The sequence below is a fragment of the Spermophilus citellus genome (genome assembly GCF_964194105.1).
Source record: "Spermophilus citellus genome assembly, chromosome: 10".
NCBI lineage: Eukaryota > Metazoa > Chordata > Mammalia > Rodentia > Sciuridae > Spermophilus > Spermophilus citellus.
In genome coordinates, this window is record NC_138197.1 from 7,542,327 (window position 1) to 7,556,228 (window position 13,902).

Below are 13,902 nucleotides of genomic sequence, written 5' to 3' on the forward strand. Positions count from 1 at the left end.
TAGAATACCATGAGTCTTGTCCCAGTGTCTAAGAGACAGTCATATAATGTAACTTATCTTAGGTTTATATATTTTCAGGTCAGAGAATGATTTTCTGCGGGGATGAGTTTGATCTGAGGTACGAAGCCTAAAAAAGACACTGTCTTAAGTGCTTTAAGCATGTACACACTCTAGCTCTATGAGCTGCACAGAAATCCAGCTTCCACAGGGAGACCTGGGTAGTATGTGCCCTTGTGGCCCAGAAGAGGAGCTGATGACAGAAACAGGAAAGAGTAGTTACAGAGATGTGAAAATTAAGTTGGAAGTGGTGCGGAAGCCAAGGAATATACAGTTCTCAGTGGGTAAAGCTATGTTTCAAGTCCTGTGAAAATGGCTCAGAACAATAAACCAAATAGCATGGGTTATAATTTTTAAATATTGAAAAATATCAGAAGGTCTTGTAGGCTGTGTGGGGAAAGAAGACCATGAGAATGTTCCCATAGCACCAAGGAGGCTTTCATGGGCTTCAGGGGCCAACCTCTTCCTCTGAAATGGGAGAAAAAGAGGGGATTGATGAAAACCTCATAGAAATTTGGAACAGTAAACTGCTTGATTGGACAGGTGGAGAATAGCTGAGGAAGGAGTGGGTGTCTGCTGTGACAAGAGTTTGTAGAAAGTTTTCAACAGCCAGAGGCTGAGAGAAGAGTAAAAGGACTGCTGGTCAGTGAGTAACAAAAAGACTAAATAAATAAATAAATAAATAAATAAATAAATAAATAATAAAAAAGAGCCACTAAAGTTAGACATTGTAAATGTGTTCAGAAAAGACCACTTACCATGTTGTCTTGGGTTTTTCTGATAATATGCCCACAACGCTAGTCTGTGAGCAGTAAGTATAGTTGGGAGGTCAGATTCAAGTTAATAGTTGGCATAAAAGACGTGGTCCTGGATAAGGGACTTGGATTAGTGTAATATAAAATTTGGGCCTGGTTGATGACAGGAATTGTTGAAGCAGAAGGGTACTGATAGATTTCAAAAGCAAAGGGGGCAATCATGGCTACTTCCTTATGCTGAGGGTTTATGGAACAAAATGAGAGAAAGAGAGAAGCCAGAGGAATTTGGGCTCAAAATTGGGAGTATAACTGTGGAGCTCGTCCAGATAGTGCTGAGGGCAGATGTGGCTGACCTGGGTTATAAGCCTTAGGAATGGAGAAGGCTCAGCTGAGAGACCAGGGTCATCTGGTGTGATGACAGGGTAAAGGAAAGGGGTTAGGTAGAGGAAATGGTTGAGGAATACAGAGTTACTTAAGACTTGGAGACAAAGATTGCCTCAGGACTTAGTGTCCAAGAGGTCTTCATTTCTGCCTTCCACCCTGTATCTGATGTTGGGGCAAGGGAAAAATTCTACTTCATGAATGAAGTCAAACTGTGGGTTTTGATTGTTTTAATTGCTGTTGTTTCTAAAGTTCTAAGATAAAAAGTGTACAAAGTGACAAAAAAAAATCTCTATAAGATAAAAGCACATCAGAATATATTTCAACAATGATCATATGCACAACAGTAATTAAGCACACAAATCTAAATATTGGAGTGATAAATCCACATTTTAGTTAAATCATGCTGTAATAATTGAATAATAGTATAGCTGGTAATAGATTGTATACAAAGACATGGCAAAGCATTTGTATTTCAAAAATTATTATTTGTACAGTAGAATATTTCAGATACACAGATAAAGTGTAAAGGAACTATTTAAGTTAATTATAAGACCATTTAATCATTGTCTTTTATTGATAAATCATGAGTGTTATATATCAATTGGATTTCACCAAAGTCTTAAGGATGTCAGAGTAGTAAGTAAACAAGATATTAAATCTCATAAAGATGAAAGAGGGTACTTAGTACTTAACAGTTTAAATAAATTCTTTTTTATTACCAGTGATTGGCTGTAGTGAGTAAGATGAATAAATATGTCATCTTGGTAACTTAATGACTATTAGCAGAAAGAAGCCCAAAGAAACATTGATTTTATAAATGGAATCCCTTCTTAGTTCATTCTAATTTCAAGTATTGAGGCTTTTGCTTTTTGTTTTATTTTTTCAAATTTCTACTAATGCCAACTAAAAACGCACTTTTTTAAAACAAAAAATGAATCAAAGAATAGCATTTCAGAAACTGTTGAAAATAGAATTTATCCTGTCTCATACTTTTGATTAGAAAAATCATCTTCCATGATGCAGCATCTTCTAAGATATTGACTGACACCTGCCATCTCCTGGTTACTCTAAGAACAGCTGTCTATCTAGCTAACTATTTTGAAGTACTGGGGTTGAACTCAGAACCTTGCACATGTCAGGCAAACACTCTGCCACTGGGTTGCATTCCCAGACCTTTTTTATTTTGAGACAGGGTCTCCCTAAATTGCTCAGGCTGGCCTTGAATTTGCTATCTTTCTGCCCCAGCTTCTAAAGTAGGTGGGGTTATATGTATTTACCACTGTGCCCTGAGAATAGGTTTAATGACACATATATAAGAAATAATTTATTAGTCTTTTGTATTGGTCTTAAGAAAATTATTATTAGTTTAAAATTCAGATTTTTAAAATTTAAAAATTAACATAGTCTTTCAAAAAAGATGTATATTTTATGGGAAATGATTTTTTCCCCATAAAATGTCATACTTAAATTATTCTGATAAAGAGGTATCCTTGTGGAAAGATTTAGACTACCCTTAATAGAAAGAGGGGCTTTTAAGCTATATCAGCTTCATGACAGCATCTCTTCAATGTCCACACCATCTCAGCAACAGTTCCCTTTTTCTTTAGATCAACAGCTAATTTGTACAAATGCCACTATTTTATACAGGCTGTTAAAAAATAATTTGATCCAATACTAACATAACAAGAGAACTCCATAGGGAAATATGAAATGCTCAGTTGTGGCCTTCTGGAAAAAAATCTTGGCAGACACTTCTTCATTTATATTAAAATAGTAAATTTGACTCATTAGTCCTCGGGACTTAATTTCTGGAACCATCCTCTGCTACCCTTTTTTCCCTTGTCAGTAGTCTCCATCTTGCTCCCTGTTCTCCAGTCCCACAGCTTTCTTTTTTGTTCCTTCTGTTTCACTACAAGCTTCTTTTAAATTTCCAAGTTTGCATTTTCATTTCCTCTGCCTTAAACATTCTGACTCATATTCTGTCCTGATTGGCTCCATGGTATCATTCAAGCTTTATCCCAAATAGCTCCCCTGGAGTTCTGCTGTTTCCATATAGCACAAATTAGTCCCCTTTTGTCCTTTTATATTGTGACAGAAATACTTGCTCTCATGCAGCTTGTACTCTACTAGGGAAAAACAGACATAAAACAAATTATGCTTGGTGGTGATAATTGCTAAAAAGAAAATCAGAGCAGCTGGTGGCTGATGTTAATTTTGATAAAGGAAGACTTAAGGGAGAAACAGAGTTCTGTTTTGGGTCTTTTTTTTTAAGATTTCTTTTTTAATTATATATAGACAATACCTTTATTTTGTTTATTTTTTTTTTATGTGGTGCTAAGGATCGAACTCAGTGCTTCACACATCCTAGGCGAGTGCTCTCCCATTGAACCCCAACCCCAACCCCTGATTTTGGTCTTTTTAGGTGCTCTATGTCACCTTCTCTAGGGAGAGAATTTTTTTGATGATTTTTTTTTTGGTATTTATTTAGATGAAAACTATCCTTACTAAATGGTCAATGGTGCTGTTAAGGTAATTTTTCAGTAAGTTTAAAACTGAATTTAGACTTTTGTTTCCAGAAGCATAGTAAAAAAAAAAAAAAAACTTCTTTGTTATTAAATGTGTGTTGTATATATCTATCTTTCAACTCCAGAAAGGTAGATAGACCTAATGATTAATTTGACCATGATACCCAGATGTTTGATCAAAAATCAACCCAGATATTTCTGAAAAAGCACTTTTAGATGAGATTAACATTTAAATGGCTATACTTTAAACAGAACAGACTATTGTCCATAAGGTTGGTGGGCCTCTTTGAATCAGCTGAAGGTCTCAGGAGGAAAAAAAAAATGAATTCCCAAAGAAGAAAGGAATTCTGTCTCCTACAGCCTCTTTATTTGAGCTATAAATTTCTACTTTTAATTTTTATTGGTTTTTAGTTATATGTAACATTAGGATTCATTTTGATGTAATATGAAAGCATAGAATATAATTTGCTATAAGTCAGTCCCCTTTCCCTCCACTCCTCCCTCTCCTGTTCCCTTCTCTCTATGCTATGGGTCTTTCTGCTACTGAGCTGAAATTTTAACTCTTCTCTGAAGCTCTAGCCTGCTAGCCAGATCTACAGATTTCAAACTTCCAGTTTCCACAATTGCATGAGCCAATCCCTTAAAATCAATTGCTCTCTCTCAATTTTTCTTTCCCTCCCATTTTCCTTCCTATTTCCTCTTGTTTCTCTGGAAACCTCTGACTAAAAATAATATTTATTAAACTGGTTATCTATCTCCTATTGACAAAGAATTGATGAACTAACAGCCAAGTCAGAAAAGTTTTCAGAGAACAAGAGACACTGAATCCAGAGAAGAAATCTAATATTTGACCTAGGAACTTTGCTAACTTTAGTAATGCAGTCATATTACATTAGTAATAGCACTGGTCTTCAAAATCATGGTTACCATACACTTAAAAGAACTAGGCAAAAACCTACATACTCCTTCACACATTTTGAAGTTGACACATAAGTGTTTTATCCTTAGCTTAACAGTTGCAAAGAACATACTCATTTGCATATTAGAAACATAAAAGTATACACATACATACATGTCAATGGACTGATTATAATGGTAATGATACTGTACTACCATATATCTTATAAAGTCATAAACAAGTTTAACTTTGAACAAGTAGTTAAATAAACAATATAAGTTGGAGAATTACTTGACCAGGTGCTTTATTAAGATGTCCAGCATCTCTCTGTTCTTCTCCGGCAATTTGTGCACCAGTGCATGTACAGCCTCCACCCTGTAGTTCTGGTCATCTGATTCTATGATGTAAAAAAGGTTGCAAATGCTCAAGTTTTAATTGCATTCAAATCTGTACATAAATATTGGTAATTTAACATTATTGATACTCCCACCTCTCATGCCTTACAAGCATTTGTTCATATAGTTCTATTATCATCACTCCCTAAGGCTTAGAGAAGAGGAGTAACTTGTTCCTGGTCATGAAGTCAGGAAGTAGCTGAACAAATTCAGTTCTACGGATTCTATACATGTGCTCTTAGTCACTGAACTACATGCTTTAGTCACTGAACTACATGCTTCTGTACAATTATAACTCATCACCTGCTTGGGTTTGGCAACCAAGGGCAAATACAACCTTTACAAATGTGAATTATAGCAATTAGTACAGACCAATTGTGTACTATGGTGCCTGAAACACTACCACATAGAAACCTCCTAGAGATCAAACCCCAGGCAAACAAAGAAAGCCGAGATTCCTCTCCTAAGTTTATAGATTCAAAGACAAAAAGAGTGCCTTTTCTAAGATATTATTATATAAACAGAGGCCCAGATGATTCTGGGTACAGCTATTTAGATACCGGGTGAGGAAAGGTACATGGAAAGGCAGATCATGTATAAAGGTGAGTCACTCCAAGGCTAGGTGACCAAATGTACCATAAGAAAATATGAATGGAAAGGGAGATACGAATGAGACAGAGGTACAACAAAGATCAGAGAGGAGAGAACCTTCAGAAAGAGTGAGAAGAAAAATGTTACTTCCCGGCTTAACAGTTCCTGGGATATATTTTAAACATCATAGTACTGAATATATGATCACCATTGCCACAGAAGCAAGTAGACAAAAACTCGTGACCAAAAGTTTGTATCCACACAACCAGTTAATTTTAACCACTTTAGCCAAATTTTAGCCAACTGGCTCAAATGCTACTTGTTGTGAAACAAAATCTCTTTGTATAAAAGGGTTCTATGTTAAGAGTCAGAAAGGACAATAAAACAAAAACTCCAAACAAACAAAAACCATAGACAACTAGCTGGAAGTCCGTGTTTTGCCATAAATTTACTAGCATCCTTGGACAAGTCACCTGACCACTCTATATCCTGATTTACTTGTCAATAACATGAGGGGTTGGGGTTCTATATTTGTTTCAGGTCCAGTTTATCTTAAAAACATGGGTTCCTTTGGAGGAAATGCAGCATGGAGAGCTTTCAGAAGAAAGCTAAGCAGCACAGGTGTTTAAAGGTTATGGTGCTGGTCATGAATGCTTAACTGAAAACCCAAGTTGCTCAACTTTATCTGACACCTTCATCAGCAGACAACATCTTCTGTGACATTAATATGTGGCAGAAAACTAATGCAACTGATTTCTTTCTTGGACTATGAAAAATGCTCTTAAATACAGTCATGACTCATAGAATCTAACAATAGAATGTCAACTTAGAACTGTTACATGTAGTGATGGGCTCAGATGGCAATCTGCACTTCAGTCTCAGTGGATGGAAAGCACATTCTACTACTCGGGTTACCAGTTTGTAACTCTCTTCCCACCCCTATGCCTCCAAATTTTTCAATCTAACTATTCATTTTTAAAATCTACCTATTCATATAATATTGTCATAGTCAAGATCTAAGAAAATATGAAAAATATGTGATCACCACAAATACACATAATGCCAGAGAAATGGGTTGGTGTGAGTACTGTGGCTGGCCCCAAATATTGGACGCTTCTTTCCAAATTTAGGAATATAGCACAGAAGCATTTTTTAGTGGCATAACTGTCTGTACACATTTGCAGTTTCTATTATTTAACTATAAAGTTGCCCTCACAAGAAGTTGCCATTGGTCACTCAAGTAAAATGAAATCAGGATTTTTCATGGCCTTTTCTAATCATATCAGACTGTCATCCCAATGAGATCTTAGTAAGTGACAAAATACTGAGTTCATTCTGCAATTCTTTTTGGCTTATAAATCATACTATAAGCTATTACATATCATTTGACAACTTTAATAGTTTTATTGGTGCATTATAATTATAGGTAACAGTGGACCTCATTTTGACATAATCATTCATGGAATATAATTTGCTTTATTTCTATCCCTGGACCTTTCACTTTCTCTTCCTTCCTCTCTCCCTATATTCCTCTTCCTATACTCTACCGGTCTTCCCTCTATTTATTTATTGTTTTTTTAATTGTTGCTTCTTAGATGTACATAATGGTGGAATTCACTGTGGCATACTCATACATGTACATAGCATAATTTGGTCAATTTCATTTCACAGTTCCCTCCTTTTCCCATCTCTCCTCTCTCCCTATCACTTTCTTTCTTTGACATCAGTGATTTGGAGATAAAAAAGAAGTCAATTAGGGGATTTAAATCTATATGTCTAAGTAATACAGCATAGAACTACATCAATCATATGCATCAGATGCAAGTGTACTTACTAACAGCAACAATAAAATCTTTGTGCAACTTGTAAGTCATCAGTGGTTCTGCAAGGCACCTATAACAGAGACGCAAAGTGTGTTTAGAATGGCAGTGCCTTTTGTCCCCACTGCTGCCCCCACCCCAGAAATTTTTAATGGTTGATATATTTTGTTAACTAAAAATTAATAAATAAAAATATAAAAAGTGGGTGATTAGGTAGTATGGCAATGTCTTAGTAGAGGGATTCCAGGCAGCCCTAAAATGCAGACCTCAAAAACATGAATGACTCTTAGTGCTTCTTACCACAGTTGTATTAAAAGGGGAGGTAGGGAGAGAAAACTTCCACTTCATGAGAACTAACTTTAGGAAAAAACCAATCTGTTATGTGAGTAATAGTTTTTGTAAAAAAAATGATATCAATTTGCTTAAAAAATTTGTGAAAACCCCACATACAAACTCAATCTGAAACAAAAAAATCTAACTCACTGGTATCACTACTGCAACAGGCAAATGCCAGTTCCAGAATGCTGGCTGCAGGTGTTAGGGTCTTGTGCAGTTTTACCTTAAGGGAAGACCTTGTGCTAAGTAGTGGAGCTGGTGAACAGTCCCCTTAAGGTCATGTGGTTGCTGCCCTCAAAGGGAAGTGAGAGCAGCACCCGGAGTGCCAGAAGTTCAACCCCCTCACCTGAGGTAGTTTTTCAGCCCACTCGTTATGGTCTTATTGTCCCACAGCTCAATATCAATGTCGATGTCAGGAGGGGACTTTGGAGCTGGAAAGAACAAAAACAAGATGTTTAACCTCTACAATTCAAAATATTACTTGCATCATCATAAAAGTGGACACTGGAATAAGTAGGTAAAGAGAGAGGCATTCTGAGGACACTGATAGTTAACTTTAGGATCACTAAAGGAAGCTCATTCTGAGCCTACACCTCAAAAATATCTAGTGAATAAGAGTTCCCTCAATCAAATTATTGATAACCATTAACATGACAGAGTGCTTAATAGGTACCCAGCATGTTTTTAAGTGCTTTGTATAGATTAACATATTCAATTCTCCTAATTCTTAAGAGGCCCTATTATCCCCAGTTTATAAATGAGGAGGCAAGAGAAGTTAAGCAAATTCCCTAAGGTCACAAAGATTTCAAGTGGCTGAGCTGGAATTTCAAGTCAGGTAATCTGATTCTAGAATCCATGCATCTTACTGTATCTCTTGCAAGATAAAGAACCCTGGGGAAAAAAGCCCAACTTTATAAAAATGCCCCGAAATTCTGACTATTCATATAATTATAGGTGAATACTAAGAACAGTTCAGAAGTTGGGGTATAGCTCAGTGGCAGAGCATGTGCTTAGTAGCTGTGAGACTCTGGGTTCAATCTCCAGCTCTGTCCCCTCTCTGCTCCTGCCACTCCCTTCACAAGAAAAATAAATGACTAGAAACATCAATTTTAAGTATTTGAAAAGACTCAAAGAAAAACAATCGTTTATATTTCAAAGACACTTATAGTTTGGGTTGCCTATAAGAATACAAAAAATTAATTAAGAGCTTTTGTTTCATTCAAAACTTACAAAATGTGGTGTTCATGAGTTTTTGAACTTTGGAATTCACTCCTCCTATTCGGTAGAGTCCTAAAATGGTGATGCCTAATGGGAAGGAAAATCACAAGAAAATGATTTGAGACACAGCTTCCCAAGTACAGAATGTTAAAAACTCCGACATATGCCTATACAGCATTTGAAAGCTACTTATTCAATTTTGCAGTCTAACCTTAGAAAACTAATCCTGGAAACATCCATCAGACATGTATTTCTCAGAGCTGACACTGAATAGTGATTTGAAAGTCTCTGAAGCTCTTCAAAGTAGCAAAGTACACCTGCTTAGTCACCATTATTTGAATATTAAAAAAAGCATCGGTGATGGGGAGAGATGACCAGTATTCCTCACCTTCCACTTATTCAGAGTCAAGGAGTCCTGCGTGTTGACCAGTCCTATGGTATATATATATATATATATATATATATCTTCATTTTAAAGGAGAGGAAACATTTTCAGAGAATTCAAGGAACCTACTTAACCTCTCAAAACTTCTAAGTGGCTACACCAAAACTGTGAACATAAGTTTACAGAACTTCACAGCCCAATACGATTTTTGTTTTAGACAGTTTTTCTGGAACTGAAACGAACTGGAGTGAGCTTCAAGAGAGGTCAAGATCAGTATGAAGAAGGGTGCCAAAAGGAAGCACTGACTTCAATCACTAAGGGAAAGAAAATAGGGCAGAAAAGGGGTGAAGACAAGCTCCTTACACATCTCACCTCCCCAGTGCTTGAAAAAATTAAAGAGGTGCTTACTACAATAAATCATACATAGCCCATTAGTAAGAAGTTAATTAGGAAAAAATACAAAAAAGTAGTGCAATATTAGTAAACTGAAGTTCAAAGTGCACCTATTTATGTATTTATGTAACTTATACTTGTATATCATTCTTAAAATTAATCTCATGTTAATGTTTAAAAATGCAGTTTCATTTTCTCCTCTGAGAAATTTCCTTGTGGGCCTGGGGCACACAACAGTAATGGGGTACCTGTAAGACCACACTCACCTCTTGCTTCCACAGCTTGAATGCATTTTCTCACAAAGTTGAACCCTGCTTCATTTAAGTACACTGAAAGAGGAAATCAGGGTAAGTGCTGATGTTGGATTCAGATGGCCTTTCAGCTGGCTGTGTTCACTGTGCCTTCTCATCTGAACTGCACAGTGGTTGCAAGAATTTGTCAAATATTTTGGCTGAAGTCTGACTTTTAATTTTGGGGTAAAAGTGGAATAGGGAGGTTCACAAGCATAGTTATCACATCAACCTGCTTACTAAGAAAAACAGATCCCTCACAGAAAGTACATTATACTGATCCCAAACATTACTCCTACAACGAATGTTATCCCTTGCTGTGTGTCTTTCCGGGTGACAAAAGTGAATGCAGGAGAATAAATCTTGATGGTGAGTACAAAATTATGTTAAAGCCTTTCATATATCCTCTCCCAGGGATTCTCAAAACAACATTATGAGGATTTTAAGATGATTCATTGGGTCACAAAAAACATCACTTCTCTGTTGTAAGCTCCACGGTTAGGATTTAACTCATGTTACATTTTGTTTCATAATCAGAATAATTCAAAACATGCTCAGTGCACTAAAATATCCCCAAAGGTTCCTAGATTACTAAGATAGCAAATGATGTCCATTTTTAGTTATGTTTCCTTTAAGTCTGTTTTATTTTTATTTTTTAAGGTGGTAGAACATGAATCAAATTAGATTACTTATATAAACAAAAAGCTCTTAAAAATGCAAAGTGACACCTGGAGAAAATTTTTTAAAAACTTCTTATTGCACTAAAATGAAAAATTTCATCATATATGGTATAGTTACAATATTTAAAAATATTCTCTAATAATAACAAATGAAAATAATTGAAATTAATAAAAATTTAAGATGGGCATTCATTTAAAAATGATAATACCAAAAGCATTGAACAGATGCAATGCAATCCCCATCAAAATGTCAAAAGATTCCTCACAGAATTGGAAAAAGCAGCACTAAAATTGATACAGAAAAATAAGAGACCCAGAATAGCCAAAGCAATACTGAGCAAACTGAGTGATGTTGGAGCATCATCATCAATACCTGATCTCAAATTATACTATAGAGCTATAGCAACAAAAACATCATGGTACTGGCACCAAAAGAGACACAAAGACCAGTGGAAAAGAAGACACAGAAACAAACCCACATAAATACAGTTATCTGTTACTGCAAAGATACCAAAAACATATGTTGGAGAAGAGGTAGTCTTTTTAACAAATGGTGATGGGAAAACTAGACATCCTTATGTAGAAGAATGAAGCTGGATCTCTATCTCTCACCCTGCACAAAGTCAACTCAAAGTGGATTAAAGACTTAAGAATTAAGACCTGAAACACTACAAACATTAGAAGAAAATGTAGGCCCAACACTCCAACATAGGACACAGGAGCCAATTTCCTTAACAAGACGCCCAAAGCACAAGAAATAAAATAAAAAATCAATATGGGACACCATCAAACCAAATGCTTCTGCACAGCAAAGGAAACAATTAAGAGTGTGAAGAAAAAGCTTACAGAATGGAAGATCTTTGCCACCTGCTTCTCAGATGAGAGTATTAATATGGAGAATAAGTAACTAAAAAAACTTAAAGCCTAAATAGCCAAATAATCCAATAAGTAAATGGCAAAAGAACTAAACAGACATTTCTCAAAAAAAGAAATATGAAAGGTCAACAAATATATGAAAAAAATAATCAACATCTCTAGCAATTAGGGAAACGCAAACCAAAACCACATCAAGATTTCACTTCACTCCAGTCAGAATGGCAATTTTCAAGAATACAAATAATGATAAGTGAAGATGTGGGGGGAAAGGTATAGTAATACATTGTCAGTGGGATTGTAAATTATACAACCACTCTGGAAATAATATAGAGATTCCTCAAAAACCTAGGAATACAACCACCATATGATCTAGCTATCCCATACCTTGATATATATCCCAAATATCTCAAATCAGCATACTATAAGGATGCAATCACATCAAGATTTAAAACAGCAAAATTCACAATAGCCAGATTAGAACGAACATAGGTGCCCTTCAACAGATGAATGGACAAAGTAAGTATGGTATACATAAACAACAGAGTATTATTCATCCTTGAAAAAGAATGAAGTTTTGTCATTTGCTGGTAAATGGGTGGATCTGGAGACTACAATGCTAAATGAAATAGACTCAGAAAGTCAAGGTCGAATGTTTTCTCTGACACATGGAAACTAGTCTAAAATTAGGGAAGGTGAGGAAGGGAGAGAAGAAATTGAGGGGGATTCCATCAAAATAAAACAAAGATCAGGGAAATAGAAGAGGTTTGATGGGGTGGGGGGAGAGAGACTAGGTCAGGAAAAACATTGGAATGAATCAGATCTAATTTTCCAATATATATAAGATTATACTACAGTGAATCTCACCATTATGTACATCCAGAAGACACTAAGTGTAAAAAACAAAATGCAGGGCTGGGGATGTGGCTCAAGCCGTAATGTGCTCTCCTGGCATGCGCGGGGCGCTGGGTTTGATCCTCAGCACCACATAAAAATAAAATAAAGATGTTGTGTCCACCGAAAACTAAAAAATAAATATTAAAAAAAATTCTCTCTCTCTCTCTCTCTCTCTCTCTCTCTCTCTCTCTCTCAAATAAAAATGTAAGTAAGTAGAAAGATCAGTAGAGAAAAAGGAATAGGGGGAGGGTAAGGGTAAGTACTGGGGACTTAACTGGAGCAAACAATACTCCATGCATTTATAATTTATGTAAAAATAAATCCTACTGTCATATATAACTACTATGAATCAATACCAAAATAATGGATCAAATATATTCATGTAGCTTACAGCACTGAATCATTGATAAAAAGTGCATATCAGAAAAAAATTTTATTAAAATCAAGAAACACAAAATAAAAATTTTGAAGAGATCCTATATAGAGAAAATCAGTGAAGTTGAATTGATTAACAGAAAGATTTGAGAAGTCTGTGTCCCTGAAATAAGAGATAGTGACATAGGATATTTATTATGTGTTGTTAAGTGAAAAAAGTAATCTACAGGATGAAATGACCTATTTTTTTAAGTAGAAATTTGAAGGTATGAGTATTTCTGTTATCCTAGATAAAAATTTCAGAGGTGGATGCAAACTGTTGATAAGAATAAGAGGGTGGAAGGTTCAAATTGTCTTTTATATTCACCAGACTTTAGAATCATTGCAAATAAATCTATTTAGCACTTTAAAAATACTATAGTACTCTAGAAATAAAATTACCTAAAATTAAAATGTGCATGGCTATCAAGAGGAACTGGTGTGTGTATTTCTTTGTCCCTAGCATCCTAGGTTATGAGAACAGAGCTTAGTGGGTGCTCCATGTGAACTCAAAATACATGAATAAATGGCCATGCGAGATTTTAAAATTTTTCAATAAAAATTGACTGGCAAAATTAATGAAAAGGGTCATGATATATAAAAAATAGAATTTCTTTTTAAAATATTCATTTTGAGAAAAATAAGCAAAAACAAGACTATTTCTCAAAGGTATAAAGACATTTTTGAGCAGCCATACCTCATTCTAATAAACCAATATAACAGGCTCACTATGTAGAATAGAATAGAACTTTTACAGTCAGTTGGTTTGACTGCAAAATCATTCTAAAGGTTCTGTTGCCCTGGTGAATATGTAAATCCTACACTTAGCGTCTTTTACATGAGTAAACACAACATTACCAATCAGTTCAGAGATGTGGAAAAAGACAAAATACACTGTGTTGGCAAAAATAACCATGCATTTTTGTCTGTTGCCTCTGACCATTATTTGATTGGCTCAAAGAGCATAGTCCCACGATGCAGAGACAGGGCC

The 13,902-nt window shown here is 35.5% G+C and overlaps 1 protein-coding gene across 3 annotated transcripts; it reads right to left on the minus strand.

The window, feature by feature from the left end:
• Positions 1-4,240: 4,240 nt before the first annotated feature.
• LOC308657563 (rho GTPase-activating protein 42-like) lies at positions 4,241-10,291 on the minus strand. 3 transcript variants are annotated; one of them, XM_081309362.1, is made up of 6 exons: positions 10,024-10,291; positions 9,368-9,411; positions 8,992-9,275; positions 8,108-8,192; positions 7,440-7,498; positions 4,241-5,016 (listed from the first exon to the last, which is right to left on the minus strand). In XM_081309362.1, exons 3-6 carry the CDS (start codon positions 9,005-9,007, stop codon positions 4,907-4,909), a joined length of 270 nt encoding a protein of 89 aa, XP_081165488.1. In that variant the 5' UTR covers positions 9,008-9,275; positions 9,368-9,411; positions 10,024-10,291; the 3' UTR covers positions 4,241-4,906. The 3 variants fall into 3 exon arrangements, with proteins under 3 accessions (XP_081165488.1, XP_081165487.1, XP_081165489.1); XM_081309361.1 differs by lacking the exon at positions 9,368-9,411 and having other exon boundaries at positions 8,992-9,066; XM_081309363.1 differs by lacking the exons at positions 9,368-9,411; positions 10,024-10,291 and having other exon boundaries at positions 8,992-9,066; positions 9,191-9,359.
• Between the last annotated feature and the right edge of the window lie 3,611 nt (positions 10,292-13,902).

What these genes read in the sequence shown, in the direction of transcription:
- LOC308657563 (XM_081309361.1), bottom strand. An exon ending in GGGCTGAAAAACTACCTCAG is followed by an intron (nt 7,499 to 8,107) that starts GTGAGGGGGTTG and finishes TCTCTGTTATAG; the next exon opens with GTGCCTTGCAGAACCACTGA. An exon ending in AGATTTTATTGTTGCTGTTA is followed by an intron (nt 5,017 to 7,439) that starts GTAAGTACACTT and finishes TTTACATCATAG; the next exon opens with AATCAGATGACCAGAACTAC.